Here is a 26,111-nt window from a genome sequence, read left to right as displayed (position 1 = left end):
AATTAGTAGAAAACATATTATCTTAATGACACACCATGTGGAATGTTTCAACGTATTTAGGATTAAAGTCATTTAATTAACTTTGGAAGATCCAGGTTATTATTATTATTTTGCCAAACACTCATCAGAAGATTCTTAATCTTTTCCCAATTTTATTGGGAAGCATTCTGTTTGGCCATAGTAACATAGACATTTTTATTTGGCATTGCATTTAGGCCTTTCCACAAACCATAGAGCAGAGAGCTCATTCACAATAATTATTACAGTGGCTTCTTAGAACATTTTAACTTAGTTCCAATCCTTCCATCAGCAGTTATCTAACTATGAAGAATCTTGGAAGTAATTTAAGTCAAATATTAAGAATATCAATATAAGTTTTAAGATATAACTGCAAGAAATATTTTAGAAGCAAGGAATAATATTTAAAGTATCACTTCAAGGATCATGAGATCAAGAGCTTGCCTAGGTCTGGTTAATTGGCATGCACTTGTTTCAAAGCCTGAACATTAACTTCAGCATATAATAGATCTGAAATATTAGCTGGAAATAACTAGAGATAACAATAATATAAGTTGTGTTTTTCATCCTTCCTCTTAATTCTCACATTTAAGGAGGTTATTAGGTCTGTCAGTAATATAAATATTCTGAAGGTTGGAGTCAAACATCAAAACATCTTTTTTAGAGAGAGAGAGAGAATTTTTTAATTTTTTTTTTTTAGTTTTTGGCAGACACAACATCTTTGTTTGTATATGGTGCTGAGGATCGAACCCAGGCCACACGCATGATAGGTGAGCACGCTACGGCTTGAGCCACATCCCAGCCCCCCAAAACATCTTTTTGGATGCCATATCACTGAGAGTTTAAAGTTTCTAGGAGTTATGGCATCCTCATGTAATTGTTCTTGTCCATTCTAGGAGACCAGCCTAAAATATATCCATTATTTCTAGATATCTTGTATCATACTGACAAGACATGCTCAATCCATCCACTTAGAAAAGGTATCAACTTCTATTGTAGAAATATTAGGGCAATAATACATTGGTGGATATTCTATGTAAATAACTATCTTGAATAGGAAAAAATCTATTTTATTAATTTTTCTGATAATTGTTTAGATAAATAAATAGAGTCTTAATCTTAGGGACCAGCATGATTGGCTAGTTTAGGTTTCTTATATGCTGTATTTTTCTCAAATGATACTTCCAGACATCCTGTTTACCATAGGATCAACATATAGGTATAACTAACCACTACAGTCAGTGAAGGTCAAGGAGGCCAATTTTGACTGAGTCTGGGAAGCTGGAGACTGTCTCTGAGGGATCTTATCAAGAACCTGCCTTTGCTCCAACCTGTTGCCAAGGTAAGCTGTCCCAGGAATTTCCCCTCCCGACCAGGAGCTAAAAGGTTGTTAATATGTCCACAACTATTCTACACTGCTCTTCCCTCTTCAGCCCAACTATTTCCCATCTTTTGACCCACCCACTGAGCATTCCTGGGCCTAGTCACTAGAAAGGAAAGAGAAAGATAAGGGGGGAAAGGCAGGAGAACAAAGGAAGCCTAGGTCAAATAAAAAGGGCAGAACACCTTGCTTCTTGGGATATCAGGATACCAGCTATGACCCCCTTTCTCCCTCGTGGGAGAAGTCTATGTTACCGCTTTAAAATAAACTCTGGTTCATATGCTTGACTCAGCATGCTTCTGTAATGTTCAAACTTCATGGGGAAGCAGGACTTGTCACCAATAACTAGTGGTATCATCAGTACACTGTCCCCCACCAGGTCAGGCCTGCTGGGGCCAGGGGCCAGACAGCCACAGTGAGCCCTTTTTCACTCCTGTGCCCAAGAGCAGAGGCCAGAAAGGGGCCATTACAGAGGCCTCTGGAAGTGGTCTTTGACACAGGGTGACAGAATCCCATTTAGGATCAGGGGTGTGAAGAAAAGCAGTGAAATCCCAGGCCATGTTGGCCACTCTAGGGGTTGGGAAACCTGAAATCAGACCAAGCCCCAGAAGCTTCTGGGAGCTGCAGGCTGCACCTGCCCCCTGCCTTGAGTGTCCCAAGAGAGGAACATAGCCCCACCAGGGTGCCTAGGCCTGGCGTCTCCCCTAGACTGATCTGAGGAGGGAACCCCGGGTATTGCTAGAGACTTGGTCCACGAGGGTCCTGAGGCCTGGCATTTCTGAAGGCTCCTCTGAGGAGAGGAAACCCGGGCATCCCTAGAGACATGGCCCAGAAGGGTCCCCAGGCTTGGCATCTCCCCCAGGCTGCTCTGAGTAAAGGGAACCCCACGTGTCCCTAGAGACTTGACCAAGAGGGTCCCCAGGCCACGCATTTCCCTCAGGCTGGTCTGAGGAAAGAAACCCCAGGTGTCCCTAGAGATGTAGCCAACAGGGTCTCCAGGCCTGGCAACTCCCTCAGGCTGCTTTTGGTGGGTACCCCTGGGATGCCCTTAGAGATGTGACCTGTGAGGGTTTTCTGGCCTGTTATCTTTTCTGGCTGCTCTGAGGAGAGGGGAGCTCTGCCCTCCCAGTGAAATGACCCACGCTGTCCAGCAGTCAGGGTTCCTCTGCTCAGCTCTGAGAAGAAAGCTCCTCCTCAGCCTGAGGGCGACACAGGATCCAAGATGAAGACAAGGCCTTGTCCTCAGCACCCCCCACCCCCTCACATGAATCTTTTTTTTTTTTTTTTAAAGAGAGAGTGAGAGAGGGGGACAGAGAGAGAGAGAATTTTAACATTTATTTATTTTCTCTTAGTTCTCGGCGGACACAACATCTTTGTTGGTATGTGGTGCTGGTGAAAATCGAACCCAGGCCGCACGCATGCTAGGCGAGCGCGCTACCGCTTGAGCCACATCCCCAGCCCCCTCACATGAATCTTGACTAGGAGTGGCGATGCCCCGTAAGAGGGGAGACATGCTGCTAGGAGGAGAGATGCCCACCCCACCACCCCAGATGCCCCCCACCATCAAAGAGAGATACCTTGCTGAGAGGCAAAACACTCCTGGAAGTGGATCCAGCCCCTGGGATTGGAGACATCCTGCTGGGAGTGGAGAAGCCCCCACCCTAGGGGAGACGCCTTCCTGGGATGTGAGACATCCTGCAGAGAGGGCAAAAGCTCCCACTTGGAGCGGAGCTGCCTGGGATTCCTGGGGACTCTGCTTCTTCCTCCAGCTCAGGAGTTACTGGGTGAAACCTGTTCCCACTGAGGTATCTAGGTCTGAGTCTATAGTCTCTAGCACCAAGAGGAGTGGAATCCAGGCCTGCTGTGGCCAGGTGCCAGGCAGCTACATGGGCCGCCACAGAGGCCTCTGGGAAGTGGTTTTGACACAGGGTGACATAACCCAACTTTGTGGGATCAGAGGTTTGAAGAAAAGCAGTGAAATCCTAGCCCATGGTGGTCACTCTCAAGGTTGGGAAAACCTAAACTCACCAAGCCCCAGCAGCTTCCTGCCCAAAGTGTCTCTAGAGATGCAAAGAGAGACACTTTGCTGGAAGAGGAGACAACCCTGGGAGTGGAGCCAGCCCCTGGGATTGGAGACAACCTGCTAGGAAGGAAGAAACCCCCACCCTAGGGAAGATCCTAGGGAAGATGCCTTCCTGGGATATAAAGACATCCTGCAGAGAGAAGGAAAAGCTCCAATTTAGAGGGGAGCTGCCTGGGCTTCCTGGGAACTGTGCTTCTTCCTCCACCTCTGCAGTTACTGGATGAAACCTTTTACCACTGCTCTATCTAAGTCTGGATCTGTAGTCTCTAGCACCAAGAGGAGTGGAATCTCTAGAGAGAAGAAAAGGGAGTCCAGGAGCCACCTCCCTGCACCCCAGCCAGTCCTCCACCAGGTCAGGCCCGCTGTGGCCAGGGACCAGGAAGCCACATGGAGCTTTGCTTCACTCCTGCACCCAAGGGCAGAGGCCAGCACTGGGCCACCACAGAGGCCTCTGGGAAGTGGTCTTTGACACATGGTGACATAACCCAACTTTGTGGGATCAGAGGTTTGAAGAAAAGCAGTGAAATCCTAGCCCATAATAGCCACTCTCAAGGTTGGGAAAACCTGAACTCACCAAGCCTCAGCAGCTTCCTGCCCAGAGTGTCCCTAGAGATGTGGCCCCCAGGAGACCCAGGCCTGGTGCCTACCCGAATCTGCTCTGAGGAAAGGGAAGCCGAGGTGTCCATAGAGATGTGAAGAGCGTCCCCAGGCCAGACATCTCCTCCTGGCTGCTCTGAGGAGAGGGAACCTTGGGATTCCCTAGAGATGTAGCCCACCAGGGTGGCCAGGCCTGGCATCTCCCTGCAGATGTATTTGATGAGAGGGAACCCCTGGTGTCCCTAGAGACATCACTCACCATTGTCCCCAGGCCTGGCATCTCTTCTAGGCTGCTATGAGAAGAGTACCCCTGGCATCGCTAGTGACGTCGTCAAGAGGGCCCCAGGTCTGGTGTCTCCTCATGCTGCTCTGAGAAGAGGGAACCCTGAGGTGTACCTAGAGTCATGGCCAAGAGTGTCCCCAGGCCTGGCATCTCCCTCAGGCTGCTTTGAGGAGAGGAACACCGGCAGAGCTGGAGACTTGGCCGACCAGGGTCACCAGACCTGGCATCTCTAAGGCTGCTCAGGGAGGGAACACAGGGGCACACCTAGAGATGAGGTCCACCAGGGTTTCCCAGCCTGGCGTGTCTGGGGCAGCTCTGAGGAGAGGGCAGCTCTGCCCTCCCTGTGGAATGACCAACCTTGTCCAGCAGTCAGGGTTCCTCTGCTCAGCTCTGAGAAGAAATCTCTCTCATCAGCCTGAGGGCCAGACAGCATCCAAGGTGGCACCCAGACCCTACCCTCAGCCCCCCACTATGCTACTCACCTGAAGCTTGGCTGGGGGTGAAGATGCCCAATAGGAGGGAGAGACACCCTGCTGCTGGAAGAGACACCCCCCTCTAGGGGAGAGACACCTGCTAAGAGGAAAGACAACCCCTGGGAAGGGAGATTCCCTGCTGGGAGGGGAGATGCTTGCCCCCACCAAACCAGACAACCCCTAGGGAAGAGGCACACCCTGCTAGTAGGGGAGACACCCCTGGGAGTGGAGCTACCCCCTAGAAGTGGAGACACCCTGCTGGGAAGGGAGAAACCTGCTGGGAGGGCAGAGGCCCCCACTCTAGGGGAGACACCTCCATGGGATGGGGTGACACCCTGCTGGGAGGGGAGAAGCTCCCGCTGGGAGAAGAGCATCCTGGACTTCCTGGGGACGCTGCTTCTTCCTCCCCCCAGGAGTGTTCCCAAGCTGTCACTAGGTCTGGCTGTGCTGTCTGTGGCATGAGTAGGACTGAAATCTCTAGAGAGCACAAAAGGGAGTCCAGGAGCCACCTCCCTGCACCCCAGCCTGTCCCCCACCAGGTCAGGCCTGCTGTGGCCAGGGGCCAGGCAGCCACAGTGAGCCCTTCTTATTCCTGTGCCCAAGGGCAGAGGCCAGAAAGGGGCCACCTGGAAGTGGTCTTTGACACAGGGTGACAGAATCCCACATTAGGATCAGGGGTGTGAGGAAAAGCATTGAAATCCCAGCCCATGGAGGCCAGTATAGGGGTTGAGAAAGCCCCAGCAGCTTCTGGGAGCTGCAGACTGCACCTGCCCCCTGCCTCGGGTGCCCAAAAGACTTACATAGCCCAGATAGCCCTAGGCTGATCTGAGGAGGAACCCCAGGCATCGCTAGAGACATGTTCCAAGATATTCCCTAGCCTGGTATTTCCAAAGGCTCCTCTGAGGAGAGGAACCCGGGCATCCTTAGAGACATGGCCAACCAGGGTCCCCAGGCCTGATGTCTACCCCAGGCTGCTCTGAGGAAAGGGAACCCCACGTGTCCCTAGAGACATGGCGGAGAGGGTCCCCAAGCCAGGCATCTTCCTCAGGCTGGTCTGAGGAGAGGAACCCCAGGTGTCCCTAGAGATGTACCCAAGAGGGTCTCCAGGCCTGGCATCTCCCCCAGGCTGCTTTTGGTGGGTACCCCTGGGATGCCCTTAGAGACATGGCCTGTGAGGGTTTTCTGGCTTCTCAACTTTTCTGGCTGCTCTGAGGGGGCGATTCTGCCCCCCTTGTGGAATGACCCACCATGTCCAGGAGTCAGGGTTTCTCTGCTCAGCTCTGAGAAGAAAGCTCCCTATTCAGCCTGAGGGCGACACAGATTCCAAGATGGCAACCAGTTCCCTCCCTCAGCCTCTCTGCCTGCAAAACTCACCTGAATCTTGGCTGGGAGTTGAGATGCCCCCTAAGAGGGGAGACATGATTCTGGGAGGAGAGATGCCCACACACATTACCCCAGATGCCCCCCCAGCAAAGAGAGACACTTTGCTGGAAAAGGAGACACCCCTGGGAGTGGAGCCAGCCCCTGGGATTGGAACACCCTGCTGGGAGGGGAGAAGCCCCACCCTAGGGGAGATGCCTTCCAGGCAGAGGCGCAGATGTGGAGTCCTCGGGACACTTCACTCATGAACCCCAGGGTAGAAGGCTAGAAAACAGGGCACTGCAGAGGCCTCTGGGAAGTGTAATCTTAGCCAGGGACTGGCCCCACTTAGGAGCATGGGTTTTAAGAAAGGAAGTGGTCATCATTAAGGGAAAGAGTGCCTGCATGCAGAAGTAACCCCCCCAGAGGCCTCTGGGAGTTGCAGGATGCACCCCACCACCACCACTTAGGGGATTCTAGATAATTCACCGTGGAGGCCTCTGGGAGCCCCAAGTTGTACATTCACTCAACAATCCCAGGGATTTGGGGAAACGTAGTCTGGTGTTCTGCCCATAACAGCCCTCACTTCAGTAGCCTATGGCAACTACAAGCAGCATGCTCACCGAACTACCTCCATGATTCTGGGTAGCATTCTCACCAAACAACCCTCACTATGGGGTCCATAGGAGCTACAGGCTGCATGCTGGCCCTGGTCTCCCAAGGATTCTAGACAATACAGCCTGATGACTGACCATACAGCCATCACCCAGTGGCCCCTGGAATTTGCCAGATGACCCTCCCCACTGTGAACAGATACACCCATCAAATCCCAGCATCATCTGTTTTCCTCTATAAATTTTAGTCACATAATTAAAAGAACTGCTTAATATAGCCATGTTACCAATTGAAAATAATCAAGAATAATTCCTTAAGATCAAGTGTCAAATCAAGATTTCTCAAATTATTTCAAATAAATTTCCAGACATAAAGGAATTGGGTTCAAACTAGCAGCATCCCAGCATTTAATGTTTCCCAAGTCCTCTTTCTTCAGCTTATCACCTATTGATTGAAAAAAGTAGGAAATTCAGACTGGAATCTCCCAGTCTGCTGGTATGGTCTGGCTATTCCTAGTGTCTGGGTTAGGGTCAGGGGGTTGCCCATGCCAGGCACCACTCTACACTGAGCTATAACCCTGCCCTAGGCCCTTCTTTTAACATTCACTTTTCCTCTTTCAGTTTCTGCTTTGTTATGTTGAAGCCACAGCCGTCTTTGCAGGATTGGTGTTTAACATTGAACTGGCTCTTCATTAAATAGACTTTATTGCTGGTTTATTTCCTTCCCTAACCTCTATTTCTCTGAAGTTAAAAAAATGTAACCCAACTTCTGGTTAGTGTTCAAATAATTTTATTTATTTTTAATTCTTATATGTAACATGTGCCTTTATAAGCACATAGCTGTTCTATAACTATCAGTCTGTCTTACACTGAGGTCATATTAACCACTCACACCAGTTAACTAACAGACTCTGTCCTACCCACACAACCCCAAGGTGGGGATGAGGCTTTTGAAGCCACATGGGGGTGACTCTGGACATGACTGTCCACTGTGTTCCCAGAGAAGTCACACCCACATAAACAAGCCAGCCAGGTGTCCAAGGTGGGAAGGTTGCTAGATGGAGTTTGCCAATGACAATAACCGGACCTTAAGAGGTCACTTCTTTGGACTTGGGGAATCTTACCTGGTGGTCATGGGTATGGGGCTGGGTTAACTGCAGAGGCACACGTAAGCCTGATGACTGTAACATCTGGGCAGTGGAAGACCTAGATCCAGACAGTGGAACAGATGTGTCATCAAGGAACCTAGCGTGGAGAAGGCTAGGCAAGGAGTCAGAATCCCATCTTCAAAACCCAGATGTGGTAGGCAGAACAGCCCCCAAAGATATCCAGGTCCTCATTCCTAAAACCTAGGACCACAGCAGTTGACACCACAAGGAGGGTTAAGGCTGCTCATTCCAATGCAGGAAGGTGCTCCCAAGCCACCTGAGCAGGTCCAAGTGACCACAGTACCCTTCAGAGCAAGGGGAGGCAGCCGCTGGAGAAGGGCTAACAACAGAGCAGTCAAAGCCAGCAGCAGACTGCTGGCTTCGCAGAGGTGGGAAGGGAACTGAGCCAAGGAAAGCAGGGGCTCCAGCAGCTGAGGGCACAGGAGTGGGTTCTCCTCAAGCTTCCAGAAGGGGCCATGCCACCACATGGGGACAGTCAGGGAACCACCAGTGTCAGCACCTGTGGGCCTGAGCCACATCCTAGGTATTGTGACAGCAGCAGGCAACTAATGCACCATGTGATCACAATTACACCTCAACAGTCATCGCCAGATTAGGAAGGGTACAATTTGGGGATTTTGAGGTCTGGGGCTGCAATTCAACTAAAAAAGTAAGATCTATTTGATAAACTCTTCCAGGTCTTCATTCAAAACAAAGTCACAGAATGTACTACATCAATATTAAAAACAAGAGCGGTATCTGCTATAGCCAAGATCAGGTACAGCAGAATTAATAACCAGTCACTGAACACACAATGGACTGAGTTCATTACCAGGATGAGAATGGAAAGGCTCGGAGTGGGCCACACTGATGAAGATGCTGCCACACAGGAGGCACACTACCAAGTCCAGGCCCATGAGTTGTTAAGCTGTGAAGAAATGACAGGAGGTGAAGAGCTGGAGCTAACAGCAGCTTCCCCAAATAGGGTTCAGGCTGAGGGCAGTTAGCCAAGTGAGCCCAGTGCCACATTGCTGGCCGTGCTCCGGAGCCTCCAACACCACATGCTTCACGAGGCTGCACAGGGCAGGGGAGACAGGAAAGCCCAGGATCACACAGCCTGTTATACGCTCAACACAGAGAAGAGGCTTCCCCCCATGGAGCTCCCACTGTTCCTAACGTGCTGGTCACAGGACCCACAGAACACATGGCTTAGAAAGTGCTGCTCACTGCTATGTTGAAAACAAGTGAAGGTGGGGGGAAGGGACCTGGATATCGTGAGTTACAGCAAGGAAAACAGAAGACACTGCTGACATGAAAGTCTTTTTAATTTGGTTAATACACATTTGACGAAATATCTTAGAATAAAATAATCCTGAACAGGTACAAGGTATTTACAGTAACATAACTGTGAAAATCAAACCGATATATTTCTTTAACATTTACAAAAGCTCTTACTATGAATCTGGAAGACTTTCAACTCCTACCCACTACTCTGGTCTTAAACCCAACAGGGGGAGTGAGGCCCAGCAGTACGAGGTACAGAACACTAACACATTTGGCAGTTAAGGATCTGCTGTGGGCTGGGGTGTGGCTCAGTGGCAGAAAGAGCTCTGGCCTAGCAAGAGGTCCTGGGTTTCATCACCAGCACCCCAGAAGAGAAGAGGGGGGAAAAAAGCTCATCTGAGATCATCCATTAATTTGTTAGTGTGGGCCGACAGGAAAGTGAGGGCAGGACAGCAGATGGAAGACTCAGATGTACTTGACTGAGGACGAGAAGAGCCCCCCAGGCCTTCCTCACAGCCCCTGCAGAAGGCTGCAGATTACTTCAAAGACTTCCTTGACTTTCCCTGTCAGCAGAAAATCAGCAACCCTGAGACTCAGCTTTCCATGACATAAAAGTTTATGATCATCTAAAAACTGTTCAAGATTTATAAAATAATTTTACATGATCAAATAGAAAATAACTCTTAGGATTTTAAAATACATCAGGGAAACAAAATTTTTCTTAAGTTTACTTTTCATGCCTATTCTTGAACATTCCACCTAATAATTTTTCGTGTGGTGCTGGGGACTGAACCCAGGGCCTGGCACATGCTAAGCAAGTGCTCTACCACTGAATTGCTCCCGAGCCCTGTACCTAATAACCTCTATTGTCTGAAACTGGGTTTTACACACACGCAGACATATTTTAACAGGGGTTCAGAACTTGCTCATTTACTATACAGAATGCCTACTTCTCTGTGTTACTATTTAAATATATTTAAAAGAAATGAGAAGTTTTAACTATCTGAAATATACAGTAGAAATTTGTTGATTTACAAGACAGCCACATAACAGCAGAAAAAAGTACTTATCCTTTCAACACTAGTGAAACAATCACACACGGTACACGCTGCACATTACCATCTACTGGCCCAACCAGGCCACGTAACAAGCTGCAGTCTCCACAGACAGCATTGTACAGCAAGTGTTCACACTGTGCTCAAAAATCAAATCTGTGGCTCCTCCAAGGAGGACTCAAGAGCTTCCATCAGCTTTTTATTTGCCTCTTCATTATGCCTGCTTTGACAATGAGTTAGGTGTTTCTTAAAGCCTCTCGGGAAATTGGATTCAAAATTACAACGTGGACATTTAAGTAAACTTTGCCCATGAGCTGCTACATGATTCTTAAGGAGAGATTCCAGAAGAAAGGCCTTTCCACAAATTGTGCACTTATAAGGACTGTGGACATTGTGCTTATTAACCAAATGATGCAAAACAGCACCTTTCTTCATAGCACGACAGCAACAGATCTTGCAATAATATTTCCCCTTCCCACGCTTCATGTATTTTGCAATCTCCTCTTCTGAGATAAATGCTTCTTTTTCTTCAGTGAACTGTAGCACATTTCTGGATTGCTCTGGACTTGTCATGTCCATTTTGTTCTCTTTGCCAAAATCAATAGATTCCACATCCACCTGCTCTTGATCACTGCTAGACTCCTGGCCCTTCATGTCTATGGCATCCAGGTCTGTTCTGAGGTACTCACTGCTGCTCAGCTCAGCATCTGAGCTCTCCTGGCTATCCTTCTTGAGCTTCTTGGAGGAAGGAAATAGGGCATCTTCCAAGAGTTTCTTGGGAGTGGCCAGAAGCTCTTCCTGAACCAAAAGATCACATTTTTGGTCCTCTGCAGCATCTATCTGTAGCTCATCACCAAGCCCTGCTGCTTTCTGAGCCTCTGAGAACAAAGCAGACTTGGGCAGTTCAGGGAACAAGGCATGCTTCCGGGACTCTGGGAAAAGAACACGTTTCCGTGGCTCAGGAGAAGCAGGAGGGGCTGCTCTGGAGGGCTCAGGAAATAGTGCAGACTTTCGAGACTCAGCATCAATAGAAAGGACAGGCTTCCAGATATCCGAAGCCATTCTTGGGGACTCAGATGACCCAGAAGGACCTGGCTTCCGGGTTTCAGGGAAGACAGCAGGTTTCTGAGGTTCCATGACAAAGGAAGACTTCCAGAGATCAGGAGAACCACCACGGGAACTTTTTTGAGACTCAGAAAAATCAAATGAAGCAGGAGAAGTTTTCCGCTGGTCAGAAGAAAGCTTCCAAAGGTCTGGTGACCCTGAGGGTTTCCTGAGCTCTGGAGAGCCTGCTGGGCTACGAATCTCTGGGGAGAGTGGCGGGCCTGGTCTGCGAAGTTCAGGAGACACTGGGGGAACTGCTTTCCAGTGCTCAGGTGACAAGGCAGGGGATGACTTTCGGAGCTCTGGTGGTCCAGACTTCCACGACTCTGGAGATGTAGGGGGAGTTTTCCAGGAGCCAGATGAGACTGAAGACGACTTCCAGGATGCAGGGGACACAGATGGAGCTGGTTTCCAAGGTCCAGGTGATATAGGAGGAATTGGTTTCCAGGGTCCAGGAGACACAGATGGAGCAGGTTTAGTTGGCTTCCAAGGTCCTGAAGATGCTGAAGGACTGGATTTCCAAGGCCTCGGGGATCCAGGTGGCCCTGGCTTCCAGGAACCTGGCGACACAGCTGGGGCTGGTCTCCGGGGCTCTGGGGAGACAGCAGGAAATGGCTTCCAAGGTTCAGGAGACTCTGACGGGGATGGCTTCTTTGGCTCTGGAGAGGCAGTGCGGGTGGGCTTCCGAGATTCTGGAGATGCAGTTGGGGACAGCCCCCAAGACTCAGGGGAAGCAGCCAGAACCGGTGACTCAGGAGATGAGGCTGAAGGTGGTCCCCCTGTGTCTGCAAAGTGAGAGTGCTTCTGAGGCTTAGGGTTAGCAAGAGCAGCCTTTACTGGCTCAGGAGACATAGGGACAGGTTTCTGTGGCTCTGGAGAGGGGACAGGGACAGGCTTCTGCAACTCAGACACAACAGGTGCTGATTTTGGAAGCTCAGAAGAAACAGGAACAGGTTTCGAAGGCTCCAGAGGAGGAGTTGTTGCCTGCTCAGGAGGAACTGCAGGGCCGGGTTTCTGAAGCTCCAGTGGAGCAAGAGGATCAGGTTCAGGGGACTCTGGAGACAGAACTGGACCTAGTTTCTGTGTTTCTATGGAGAGGGAAGTCCCAGGTTTCAGGAGTTCTGCTGAATTAGAGGGTGTTTTCTGGTGTTCAGGAAGAGGGGGCATTCTCAAAGGATCTGTTTCTTTGTTCAACTGACTTTTCAGTTTATCATTCCATTTTTCTGGGGCTGCATGTTTGGATGTGATGTGATAGTACACATTGGAGTACATTTTGCTGGTGAAGAAGCATTTATGGCAGTGAAAGAGCTTTGCGCTTTTCTGGTAAAATATCATCTTACCTAAACCCCCAGCATCCATTTCATCACAGAATTCTGGGTGGATGGTGCCCATGTGGATCTGCACATTTTCATAATCGGTGCCTCTGAAACTGCAGTGGTCACACTCCAAACGTACAGATGGTTTCCGAAGTTCCTGGAAAACTTCCATCTTCTTTCTATCACCAACACATACAACTGCGTTCTTTAAAAACTTTCAACACTGTGCAACAAAGTAAAAATAAATTATTTTTACAGACATTGTTTTAAATAAAATGCTGTCCCAGTTCACTCTATAACTGCATGAGTTTAGGTCTAGAATAGCATATGCTTTATTAGATATATCTCCAAATATTTTGAGAGACGCATATGGAACTAATTTCTGAGTCCTAGGTACTCTACTGGTTTTCCATACCTTATCAGGACAGGAGACAGACAGGCGCAGGTGGTAGGAACATAATTCTATTGCTGACCCACACATGCTTTCTTTTCTAAGAAGCAATTTTCCTGCAGCACTGACTGGCCTAAGTGGACAGACTATGTCACATTCCTCAGCAAACTACCTGTTATCTGAAGAGAAATGCAGGCCTGAAATAATCTGTCTCATAATTTTAGAATAATATTTATTCACCAAAAACACTAGTTTGCATAAAAATTTAAAACTTAAGGCTATTATCCTTGCAAAGCTCAGTTTTAAATTATGCTTTCTCATTTCTTAATTTTTTAACCATTTAATAAACTTTTCCTAATTTTGATTTTTTTTTTTTTTTATATTTTGTTTTAGTTGAGACACACTATCTTTATCTTATGTGGTGCTGAGGATCGAACCCAGTGCCCCGCACATGCTAGGTGAGTGCTCTACCACTGAGCCACAATACCAGCCCCTTGTTCTTTTTTTTTTTGACCTTAATATGGGGTATTTTGCAGTGCTGGGACCTGGGATGGAAACCAGAGCCTTGCGCATGCTAGGCAAGCTCTACCACTAAGTTGAGCTACACCTCCAACCTGAAACATGTCACTTAATTCCATATGGTTTAAGGAGACAAGAATCTAGCCCCATTTTTTCACCCTGAATCACCTGTCTCAACAACCCTGATCACACAGCTCTTTTTCCATGTGAGGACCATTTAGTATTTACTAACTTCCATGTATAACTCTACATTCCCTTCATTGCTACTTCCGTTCTGGTATGCCAATCTCAGCATAAGAGCATAAGAGATTCTATAATTACTGTATATTGTTTAGTTTATGCCGCAAGTGGGCTGCAAAATCTTTTCTCATTATCAGCCAGGCACAGTGGCCATGTGCTGGCGTCCCAGCTACTCAGGAAACTGAAGTAGGAGGATGCCTGAGCCCAGGAGGTCAAAGTCAGTCAGGGCAACACAGGGAGGGCCTGTCTCTAAAATTTTTTTTTTTAAAGTTTTCCTATCAAATGGCACTTGACCTTTTTACCAAAACGACAAGCCACTGCAGACAGCATGTGGGATGTTCTGTGCCAAGGATGATGGGGAAGGCATATTCTTTCTATGGGACTGATCCTCAGAGAGCCGAACAGGTCAGACACTTCAGTCACAGCATCAGAACACAGATGAGAAAGATTGGATAACATGCCTGATTCTGATACGTTCTGCTTTTTTCTCCTCTTTGTTTCTGGTGGCACTGGGGATTGAACCCAGGCGTATGATAGGAAAGCACTTTACCAACTGAGCTATACCACCAGTCCATAAATTATGTTTTAAAAGATGTTACTGCTGACTACTGTTTTCAACTACCTCTATCAGTAGTGTCTCATTTGCTTTTTTTAGTTTTTTTTTTTTTTTTTTTTATCTAAAGCTAAACAGAAGATAGACATTGCCCAGCAATTACATCTTTTAGAAAATTACTTTTGGGCCCAACAAGACTATACCAGTAGAAAAATATAATAGTTATAAGTTCTGAAGAAAAATCTCTAAAATGATTAACTTATAAACATGATGAATAAACATGCTTCAGATTAAGATAAAATAAAGTTTTGTCTCAATAACCCCATCTGGCAGTGGCGACAGTGAACAGCCAAGAGCTGCTGGTAGCAAAGCAGCATCATGACACACATCTCATGGGCATCACAGAGCTCAGCTGGTCTCCCTTCCTCTTCCTGTCACCTAAATTCCACCGTTCATGCCTGCTGCCATCAAGTCTCATCACTGTACTCAAATAACCTCTTTCTTCAAAAAGTTCTTCAAAGAATGTGAAATAATTCATTCTTCATACCCCAATTCTACAGAGACATGCATGCATATTCAGCATACCTTCATGCAGTAGTGAGACAGGTGTGGAATTTTTCCTCGATAACTCCAGCACTTTTCAAAAATTTTTAATTATAAAATATTCTCCTAAACATTAAAAAATGATAAGTATTAAAACAAACAAACAAACAGCACATGCAAAGAAATGCTAGTGAAATAGCGCTTTATAAACATATGGAAATGGTAGGAGACCTTCAGTGATACACAAAATTATAAGAGGTTATGAGGGGCAAGGGGGAGGGGGAAAAAAGGGGAGAGAATTGAACAACAGCAGAGGAGGTAGAGAGGGAAGATGGGAGGGGAGGGGAGGGGGGATAGTAGGGGATAGGAAAGGTAGCAGAATACAACAGTCACTAATATGCCATTATGTAAAAATGTGAGTATGTAACAGAAGTGAGTCTGCATTATGTATTTGGGGAGTTCAAAACCCAATTGAGTCAAATGTATGAAAGATGATATATCATGAGCTCTGTAATGTTTTGAACAATTAATAAAAAAAATGGAAAAAAAAAAAGAAATAGCGCTTTATAAATCCTGAAAATGTTTTTAGGGTGGAGAAGAAACAGTATAACAGACTCTTCCCTGCCACCTACCAGCTATCTCCAGGGACACCTAAGTGGCCTTCAAAGGAGAGGTGGTCTACATGGCTTTCTAACACACAGAAAACAGCCTCAGTGGGGCAAAGATGAGAAGCTGAATCTGGGGGTGGGGGGGACGACAAAACAAAGGAAAGGTAATCAAAATTACAACTCCGTGATCATTTGGACCACTCTTGGTTCTATGTCCCTCTTGCCATGGGGACTCCTTCAACAGTGAGGGATCCCACCCAGTAAGCCTAGACAAAGCACCAAAGCCTGCAGTAGATACCCACTGTTCTTTTCTCACTGTGCACTACCATCAACTATGTAATTATACCCATATAATTATAACCAGACCCCTCTCAAATTCACTACCTGACTTTAGCTTACACAGTCTTGGGTACAGTGACCCGTACTCTTACTTCTCTGTCAGGCACTCACACACCTCCTGGTGCAGCGCGTAAGGAACTGATGTTCTGCTGATCATCAATGTTGTTGACATGCAGCCGTGGAAGAAACAATACAATCAACAGGACCCACAGGAAAAAAGAAAGAGGACTGGCAGGAGGAAAGATGGGGGTGTTCTGACGGAGAGGAGGAAGGGATGACATACCCAGTGACTGCTCTGGCCTATTCTCTCCCTGTGAGCATTTCAATGAGAAAGTTTCCTCATCTGCTGAATTTGCTGACAAGAACAGAATAGAGTACACTCACCATGAACAGAAAACCACTGCCTATATATCCTGATAAACTCCAGCACTTCCACTTACTCCTTCCTGTCTCCCCTTGGCTCAACACTCTTAATTTTGACACCTGACCATGCTCCCCCATTCATCACTCTGCTTGCTACCATGGACAACTCCAAACCCTACAAGCCCAATGTAACTTGCCTGCTTACAATCCCTATCTGCCAAACACCTGCAGTACAAAATCTCAACACAGCACCGAAAGCTCCCGACCAGACTGCTTTTTCAAAAGTACTGACCACATATAACTCCTTGACTCTTCTGAAGCTTCTGGGTCTTTCCACAGACATTTCCTACCCATCAGGCAAATCCTTTCATCCCTCAAACTGGTTACCTTTTTAGACAATGGCCAATTTCCCGTTCCCCAACCATCCTTACATCCAGCTATATGCATACTTCCATGGTACAAGTCAGCCTGATTCCACACCAGGTCATGGTTTTCAGCACATAGGACTATCCACTTACCTCCGAAACCCTCGTACACCCTTTAAACACTGTGTGCTCAGAAAACATCTGCTCAATCCAACATTCTCTTAAGAAGGTTGAAGACCCAATATTAGACTCAAGGACTTTAAAACCAGAAGTAACCTGAGCACCCATTTCAGGGAGCATCGACTTTAAAATTCCAACTTAGGAGACGAGGAAACTCAAATCTACATTAAATGGCTTGCCCAAGATTATGACCAGCAGCTGACCAAGACAAAACAGACTTCTGTTTCTCCAGACTCTCTCGAGTGCATCATGATCCAATGAACACACTGAAATTCAGTAAGGCCTTGAGAAGCCAGTACAATGGACCAAAACTAACAAAATGAACCTTAACAAACATTTAGAATTCACACACCAATTGCATAAGTACAGCACTACAGAGAGCCATGTCCCATATTCTGTACTGGGCAGAGCATCCCACACTCCACATACAAAGTCTCTAGCTCTGGGCAGGAGAGACGGCACTCCAACAGTCCCTAGCAAACTAGTGAACATGCAAAACAACAATGCAATGGCAGGTGGCACTGGAAAACAAGTCACTTAACTTCACACGCAGAAAAACTATGGATAACACAGAAGCTGTTCTAGAAGCAACAATGGAAGCCAGCAGAACAGATTTTAGCTCCACAGTTTTACAAACTACTCCACCATGAACTGAAACAAGATGCTTTGACAGTAGGGCCATAATCAGAAGCTAGCAAGGTACAGGAACAGAGTTTTGAGTCCAATCTCTCTGTTTTACAACTGAGAAAACTGATGCTGAGGGAGAGAAGCAGCTTCTCAAAGATTACAACATTAGGTCAGAAGACCATGGATTCTAGAGTCCAGGTCTCTGTCATAACACAACGCTCTCTCTTTCCCACTCTGGCTGCACCATCCACAGGGGCATTCCAGAGAAGTCCAGAATCTTAAAGTCCAGCTTTAAGATTCCAGAAAGAAAAAAGATAAGAAAAATTCCCCTAAGTTTCTGAGCTTCTAATACTAACTACAAATTGTCAAGATAAACAGAAATTTCTCTCTGCCTACTTTTCACCATTACGGACTGCATCTCTGATGCTCTGCCCACCCACCAGCACGCAGTGCCACGCCACACTCTACAGCATTTATTTCCTTGAGGTCTCACACGACGGATGTCTTTTAAATGCATTCTGATATGTAGCTTTTCACATGAAAACCCAATTACGCAGAGCTCGTGTACGTCTAGTCGGGTTCTCTTCGCCGCCGGCCGGTTCTTTTAGTTAACCAAGTTATTTCCGAGCAGTTCCATGCTTTACACAACGTTGGCAGAGACACAAAGGCTTCCCACAAACCTCTCCTACGCCCCCGTTTCTACACTGCAGCCGCATTAATCAGCGCGGGGCTTTTCCAACGAGAGTCGCCTGGACAGCGACCCAAACACGGGCTCACGGGCACCCGCCAGCGTCCCTCGGAAACGTCACCGCCCGCGGGCTCCCGCGCCCGCCGCCGGGCGGAACCCCAAGCTCGCGTCGGGACTGCGTTTTCCTCCAGGTCCCCCACCCCGCCCCCGCTCGCCCCCGCTCCACGCGTCCCCGGCCGCAGCCTCGCGCGGCCGCCGCTGACCGCACCACAGCGGGGAAGGCGCGCGGCCCACACAGCGACCCGGCCCGCCAGCTCCTCGGCACCCGCTCTCACCCTCGGCGCGGTGGCGCGGAGAGGCCTGCTGCGCGGGATCCCTAATGGCGGCTGGACGCGGGGACCGGAAGTGCCGCGTGCCCGCCCCGGAAGTGCAGTGCGCCTCCCGCCTCCGTCCTCCCAGTGCCGCGGCGAGCGTCAGAAGGTTCCGCTGCGCAGGCGAGTTCCGGCGTCCCTCGATTTCTCCCGGTGTCTCCTGGCTTCCGGCGTCCGCGGGTCTCTGTGGTTATTGCGGTTTGCGCGGGTTTATTTTTAAAGGCGCAGGGCTTCATAGCATTAATATGTTTTTTTATTTATTGATACTTGGTGCTGAGAATCAAATCCAGTTCCTCAATCATGCTAGGCCGCTAAGCGGTCTGCCACTGAGCCACAATCCCAAGCCTGTATTTTTACTTTAAATGCTTTCAAAAAGTTTTAAATGTCACAGTTTAATATACTGTGAATTCATAAAACAATGTAAACACAAAAATGCAGTGTATAAAAGTAAAATAAACACTGTTTTAGGATACAAATTTACAATAAAACCTAGGAAATAACATCCTCTAAACAAGTTAATTCTTATGAAGTTCTGTTGCTTTGCTTTCCCTTTACTTGCCTGTGCCTTTGGTATCATATCCAAAAACTCATTGTCAAATCCAGTGTCCTAAACATTTATGCTGTTTTCTTCCAATACTTCAGGTATTGCGTTCAGGTCTTGATATGCTTTGAATCAGCTTTTGTATGTGACATTAGATAAGGGTCGAGCTTCAGTCTATTTTGGACATCCAGTTTTCTCAGCACCATTTATTGAAAGGGCTATCCTTTCTCCTCTTAAGTGGACTTGGCACCCTTGTGAAAAATTATTTGATCATATATGCAAGGGTTTTCTGAGAGTGGGGAGCTATGTGTTCCATTGGTATGTCTGTCTATATGCCAATACTGTACGGTTTATTACCTTTTTTTTTTTTTGATAATACCTTTTGAAATCAGAATGAGTGTGTCCTCAAGCTCTGATCTTTTTTAAGATTGTTTGACTATTTGAGTTCCCTTGAGATGCCTTGGTTTTTAGGACAAATTTTCTTCTTAGGAAAACGTATTGACTTTCTTGGTTCCTTTATATATGATTGACAGCTTTACAGTATCGTTTTCCAGCCCAATGGGTAGTGCACACCTGTAATCCCAACTACATGGAGGCTGAGGCAGGAGGATTGCAAGTTTGAAATCAGTCTTGGCAATTTAGTGAGATCCTGTCTCAAAATAAGAAGGGCTAGAGGGCTGGAGTTGTGGCTCAGTGGTAGAGCACTCACCTAGCACGTGCAAGGCCCTAGGTTGGATCCTAAGCACCACATAAAAATAAGTTAATAAGGGCTGGGGGTATGGCTCAGAGGTCGAGCGCTTGCCTAGCATGTGTGCGGTACTGGGTTCAAGCCTCAGCACCAAGTAAGAGTAAAGTAAAGATATTGTGTTCACTTTTAGCTAAAAAAAATATTAAAAAAATAAATAAAACAAAGGTATTGTGTCCAACTACAACTAAAAAGTAAATATTAAAAAAGAAGAAGCGCTGGAGGTATAGTTCAGTGGTAAAGTACTCCTTGGATCAGTCCTGGATAGTGAAAAAAGAAAAATTGTCTTCCAATTCATGTACATGAGATGTGTTTCTCTTTATTTATGTCATCTTTAATTTCTCTCAGTGATGTTTTCAATTGCTATGTAGTTTTCAATGTTTAAGTCCTTCACATCTTTGGTTAACTTACTTTCTACATACTTTTATGTTGTAGTTATGGAATTAAAGTGTTGTAATTTGCTTTTCAGATTTCTCATTAAGAAATGCAACCAGTTTTTATGTAACTTTGTCTCCCTATACTTTGCTAAATGAATTTGTTGGTTCTAACAGGGTTTTATGATAATTTGGGGGTTATCTATATATAAAATCATATAGTATAGCCTGGACTTGGGCATCCCTGTAACCCCAGCTACTTGGGCTGTTGAAGCAGAAGGATCATGGGTTTGAGACCAGCCTAGGCAACATAGCAAGCCCTTGTTCTGAAAAAAAAATCATATAAAATCTATATAAGCAAAGATAATTTTACTTCTTTTTATTTTTCTTGCCTAATTGCTCAGGCTAGAGTTTTCACTACTACTTTAATAGAATTGTGACGGTGGGAATGCTTGCATGGTTTCTTAGAGGAAAGTTTTCAGTCTTTCACCATGAGTATGATACTCACTGTGGCTTTTCATACCTGTTTTTTTATTGTGTTGAGGTAGTTTCCTTCTATTGATTGTTGAATGTGTTCATCATAAAAGGGTGTTTTATTATGGGATTTTCTGCATTGATTGAGATGATCTACTGTTTTATTTCCTTTGGTCTGCTGATGTCATGTATTACATTGATCAGTTTTTGTATAAACCATCCTTGCATTCCAGGAATAAATACTGCTTTGTCATGGTGCATAATTCTTTTAATGTGTTGCTGAATTGGATTTGCTAGTATTTTGTTGAGAATTTCTGCATCAGTACTCATTCCTGATGATGTTGGATATTGGTCTATAATTTTCTTGTGTTGTGATTTCTGGCTTTGGTATCAGAATAAGGCTGGCCTCATAAAATGAGTTAGGATGTATTTCTCGTCTTCAGTTTGTTTTGAAATTGAGAACAACATGATCTTCCTTTTCAGCTTTTCTTTAATGTTTCGTAGAATCACCAGTGAAGATGTAAAGGTCCAGGACTTTGCTTTGTTTACAGAATTTGATTCAATCTGCTTACTGATTATAGATTTATTCAGATTTTCTATATCTTTGTGATTTGGTGTTGCTAGGTTTTGTGTTTCTAGGAATTTGTCCATTTCAAATATGTTGTCCAATTTGGTGGTATACAATTGTTCATAGTACTCTCTTAAAATTCTTTTTATTTTGTAAGAAATGAGTGAAATATTCCCACTTTGATTTGAGATTTAGGAATTTTAATCTACTCTAATTTTTTCTTTTAGTCCTCCTAAATAAAGATTTTTCAATTTTATTGATATTTTCAAAGAATCATTTTTGTTTCATTGATTTTTTCCTGTTGCTTTTCTATTTCATTTTTTTCAGCTTTAATCTATTATTTCTTTCTTTCTGTTAGCTTTTAGTTTAGTTTGTCCTTTTTCAAGTTCCTTAGTTGTAAAGTTAGATTGTAGATTGAGATTTTCTTGCTTTTTAATATTTATAGTTATAAATTTCCCCTTTATCGCTTCTTTTACAGCATTGCATAAATTTTGCTTGTTATGTTTTAATTTTCATTCATCTGTAAGTACTTTCTAATTTGTCTTGTGACTTGTCTTTGATCCATTGTTATTTTCAGAGTGAGTTAATTCCCTCAAATTTATAAATTTTCTAGTTTTACTTCATGGTGGTTTTTTTTTTTTGTTTATTTTTTACTTTTAGATTTTTCTAACTCCGTCCTACCTGATCTGAGATAATACATTGCATGATATTTGTTTTTTATGTTTACTGACACTTTAATTCTGGCCTGACACATGATCCATCCTAGAGAAAGTCCCACATGCACCTGGGAAAAACATACGCATTGTTGCTCTTGTGATCTGCGATGCTCAGGGACTGCCATGGGCAGAGACGGCAGATGCACCTCTGGGCCTTGGTTCATGGCCTGACAGCTAGTCCATGTCCCACTGTAGCTCACTTTGTCAGATGCTAGATGCGTGTCATCTCTCCACCCTCAAGGAGCACCAGGCTCATCATCGGAGCCAGGGTGTTTTGTTAACGTGACTCACCACAGGGCAAGAGTAAACTTGGCTAAATTGCCTGCACAGGCCAGAGCACACCAGCAGTGTTCCTAATCCCAGCAACGCTACAAGCCCATAAACCCAGATCCTTTCTTTTGCTCCTTCCAGATAGCCTGACACTCTTCTCAGAGCTGCCTCTCCCTTCCCAAGCAGAGATACAGAGCGTCAAGCCTTAGTTCCTGGTGTCCCCAACAGACGTTCACTGAGCTCAGTCCATCTGCTGTGCTGCTCATGTGCTGCCATTTCCTCACTTCTGTCTGCTTTATCTACACATTATAGGGGGGTTGACCTTCTTTCTGTCATCTTTTCTACATGTCTGTTGATGGTCTGTCATTAGGTGTGATTTACACACTTATCCTTAGATCTGTGCTTGTCATATAGCCTTAGTGTGTTGACACGTACTATATAAAGTCCTTCTTGGTCTCCTGTAACCTTTTAGATTTAAAGTCTGTTTTATCTGATATTAGTATAGCCACCCTGCTCATCTGTGTTTCCTATTTGAGTGGACTCTCTTTTTTCATTGATTTCAGTCTATTTGTGTCTTTGGATTGAAAATGAATCTCTTCTGGACAGCATATAATTGGATCTTTTTAAAAATCCAGCCTGCTGATTTCTGTATTTTCATTATAAAATATGACCCTGCGGATAGAACCCAGTGCCTCATACAGGTGACCAAGCACTCTACCACTGAGCCCCACCCCAGCTCTGTATTTTCATTAGAATGCTTATTCACCTTACATGGAATCACCAACATGGAGGGACTCCTGTCATTTTGCTTTTTGATTTCTATAAAGTTTTCTTGTCCCTCATTTCCTGCAGCACTATCTTTGATTTTTAGTTGATTTTTTATAATGAAACATTAAATTTCTTTCTTGTGTCCTTTTGTGTATATTCTGTAGCCCTTTTCTTTGTGGTTGCCAAGGGAATTGCATTGAACACCCTACAGCTGGAACACTCGAACTTGGATGTGAACCAGCCTTCCTTTTCTTTTTCAGCCTTCCATCCTTCCTTTCAGCCACTGTGTGGGGAAGTTACCTATTTATACATCATGTGCCCCAAAGCATACAACTAACCATTCTGTGAAATGCACAAGCCTCACAAAACTATTGCTACAGTAGTGCCAACTTCTGTAATTACCTATGTATTTGCCTTTACTGAGAACTTAATTCTTTCTTTTGGCTTTGAGCAACTGTCTTGTGTCATGGACACTGCAGGGAATCAGTAAGCACCAGCTGAATACACAGACCAGCATGTAATTTCTGGAATTTACAGCTTTCTCAGAGATGAAACCCAGCATTTCCTCATGGAGAGAGAGGCACACAGTGGTGTTTTTGTTTTTTCATTTTCTCTTTTTAGGTACTGGGGATTGAACTCAGGGGAGCTTTACCGCATAGCTACATCCTCAATCCTTTTTCTTATTATTTTGAGACAAGGTCTTGATAAATTTCTGAGGCTGGCCTTGAACTTGTGAACCTCTTGCCTCAGTTGTTGGGATGACAAGTGTGTATCCCTACACCCAGCCACATTCATAGTTCTGAACCTTGGCTGCACCTTGGATCACTGGAGCATTTTTAAAACTGATTCCTAGCTCCACACAGCCGAGCCACTGAAATCTCTGGGGGCCAAGCACAATTCTGCATAGTTTGTAGATGCCCTTAAGTGCTCCTGCAGATAGCCACAGTTCAGAACCATGGTAGAACCATAGCCAGAGGGAAAATAGTTGACCCTCTCCTTGCTCTGACCAGAGGTGTCATCTGGAGTAGAACAAGCCTCAGTCTATTCTCTTGTTAGGCATTTTTAAGGACCTGCTGTGGTAGAAAAAGCTTCAGGCTCTGGGATAATGCAGCCTCTCTAGTGAGCTCAAGGGCTATGGGGAGTGACAGCAGGGCCACCAGCAGTGCCAGGGGCCTACATCAGTCCTGCAAAGGCCTCAGTGTGGAATTGTTTCCCAGGGAGATGGTGTATCCCGTGGAAGGATTAAAATATACTGTTTTCATTGTGCTAAAGAGGTGTATTCCCTTCCCAGGGTGTCCTCAAGGTAGTAAAGAAGAGTACAGTTTGGTCCTTGGCCAGAATTAGGAGGGAAGAAAGCCGCGCATTGTTTCTCCCACCATCCCCAGAAGTCTTGAAGTCTGGTGGGGACTTTTGGCACCTGCATCTCACTCACAAGGCCACCACTGATTTCAGGCTGCTTTAAGAAGGTTAAGAAGCAACAAGAACCCCTTGGATGTTTAAACAACACACTGACCATATTCTGTGCCAAACTACTGATCCTAGTGATTTTTCTTTCTTCTTTGTACTCCTCCCCTTGAAACGCATATGTGCCCTCAGTTTTGCTGACATGAATTAGTGAAGTGCCAGGGTCCTTGGTGTGGACGTTGACTGCTCCCAGCACCAGCTCTCCTATGGCTCCATTTTCTGGCAAGACTCGTCTCTGCTTAGCCTGACATGGGTAGGTACAAAGCACAGAAGAGTGGCAAGGGCAGAGCCTTTGTTGCAGGCAAGGAAGGGCCAGTGGGACTGGTGTACTGCCCCCGTGGAGTGTCCCACACACCTCCACCCTAGTCAGGCCCTGCTCCTTCTGAACTGCTGGACAACCTTCACATAGAGGTGCTGTGGCTATTTCTGGCCTATGAGGCAAATGCGTCATTTCAGTGCCTGCCGGGCAAGTCCCAAGTTCCATTTGTTTGCACTTTTACCCTTTATGTTCAGCATTGTGAGGAATTTGTTATTTCCCTACAGTCCTGAATTCCCTGGCCTTTCACACTGTTTGTGGCCCTGGTGACATCCTCCGATTTGACCCTGAGGGATGTTTGCCTCAAGAGGCCACAGGCTGTTTTGGGTGGGAGCTGCCACTCTCACTCCTGGCTATAAACAGGCTCTGACTAAAACTTTGATATCCAGCTGGGTCAGCAGCTATGCCAGAGGGGCTGTTCCTGCTCTTGGAAAGTCGCTGGAGCAACATTCATTCACACAGGGATGGTCTACACATTCACTATCCCACCCTATTCCCCCGCTTCCCACAGACTCCCAGGGCCCAGGAGTCAATAACAGGTGTGTGGCTATGCCCAAACGGACTCACCTCCAACAGCCCCAGGCTTTTTAGTGAAAAACAAAAAATTTATTGACTTTTTGACAAATACAAACTTTCAAAATAAGGAAATGGATTTAATCAAAATATTCAGGGAACTGAAACCCATTTTTCTTTGTAGTTATGCACTTTAATATATCATACATAGATGGGATATAATTTCTCATTTTTCTTAGTGTACATGTTGCAGAATAATATTAGTTATGTAATCACATATATACATACAGTAATAATGTCTTGTTTCATTCTACTGTCTTTTCTATCTCCATTTTAAATGCAGTATTTGATTATATAAAATTCTCTGTAGAAAAAGCACCCTAAATTTAGGACTTTAAATCCATAGCAACAAAAAATTTCGTTTACTAAATTGTTCAAAGCACACTGCTAAACATATATGACATTTAAAAATCTCACTGAAAGGGAGAAGCACTGTAGAAAGTGATTTCAGAGAGGTACATCACACAGAATGAAAGTGCCTCAGACTCAAGCCAGTCTCTAGATGCTGTCAGAGTCCTATCCCCAGTAATATGCTGTCTTGGCACCTCCTTTCAAGCCACGCAGCCTTGGAAGACATGGGCCATTTTCATCCAGGCAGTAACCAAATTGCCCAAGGGACTGTGGTTAGAACTAAGGAATCATACAGCCCGAAGGTCCCCGTGGGAGAGAGGAGCGTGGAGGCTTCACGAGGGCTGTGGTGGGCCCAGCCCAGAGGACAGGGAAAGCCAGGAAGGCAGAACCCAACAGGCTAATAGGCTTATGGATGTGAAAACCCAAAGTGGGTGGTAGTGTTGTCATTA

The 26,111-nt window shown here is 45.8% G+C and overlaps 2 protein-coding genes across 4 annotated transcripts; one reads left to right on the top strand and one right to left on the bottom strand.

Moving 5' to 3' along the window:
• Positions 1–9,263: 9,263 nt before the first annotated feature.
• Positions 9,264–18,589, bottom strand: Champ1 (chromosome alignment maintaining phosphoprotein 1). 3 transcript variants are annotated; one of them, XM_040281770.2, is made up of 4 exons: positions 18,467–18,523; positions 15,594–15,699; positions 15,004–15,087; positions 9,264–12,938 (listed from the first exon to the last, which is right to left on the bottom strand). In XM_040281770.2, exon 4 carries the CDS (start codon positions 12,885–12,887, stop codon positions 10,446–10,448), a length of 2,442 nt encoding a protein of 813 aa, XP_040137704.2. In that variant the 5' UTR covers positions 12,888–12,938; positions 15,004–15,087; positions 15,594–15,699; positions 18,467–18,523; the 3' UTR covers positions 9,264–10,445. The 3 variants fall into 3 exon arrangements, with proteins under 3 accessions (XP_040137704.2, XP_005342405.2, XP_005342404.2); XM_005342348.5 differs by lacking the exon at positions 15,594–15,699 and having other exon boundaries at positions 18,467–18,563; XM_005342347.5 differs by lacking the exons at positions 15,004–15,087; positions 15,594–15,699 and having other exon boundaries at positions 18,467–18,589.
• Positions 16,430–25,401, top strand: LOC120888541 (uncharacterized). The gene is made up of 3 exons (XM_078015961.1): positions 16,430–16,459; positions 18,018–18,682; positions 24,250–25,401. Exons 1-3 carry the CDS (start codon positions 16,430–16,432, stop codon positions 24,263–24,265), a joined length of 711 nt encoding a protein of 236 aa, XP_077872087.1. The 3' UTR covers positions 24,266–25,401.
• The last annotated feature ends 710 nt before the right edge of the window (positions 25,402–26,111 follow it).

Source organism: Ictidomys tridecemlineatus, chromosome 6, assembly GCF_052094955.1.
Source record: "Ictidomys tridecemlineatus isolate mIctTri1 chromosome 6, mIctTri1.hap1, whole genome shotgun sequence".
NCBI classification, from domain to species: Eukaryota; Metazoa; Chordata; class Mammalia; order Rodentia; family Sciuridae; genus Ictidomys; species Ictidomys tridecemlineatus.
This window is presented reverse-complemented; position numbering and strand designations above follow the sequence as displayed.

Bases quoted from the DNA above. Each gene is read 5' to 3' on its own strand.
- Champ1 (XM_005342347.5), bottom strand. From the start codon at position 12,887: ATGGAAGTTTTCCAGGAACTTCGGAAACCATCTGTACGTTTGGAGTGT.
- LOC120888541 (XM_078015961.1), top strand. From the start codon at position 16,430: ATGGACAACTCCAAACCCTACAAGCCCAAT. The intron at 16,460-18,017 runs GTAACTTGCCTG...GTGTACGTCTAG, and splicing joins CCAAACCCTACAAGCCCAAT to TCGGGTTCTCTTCGCCGCCG.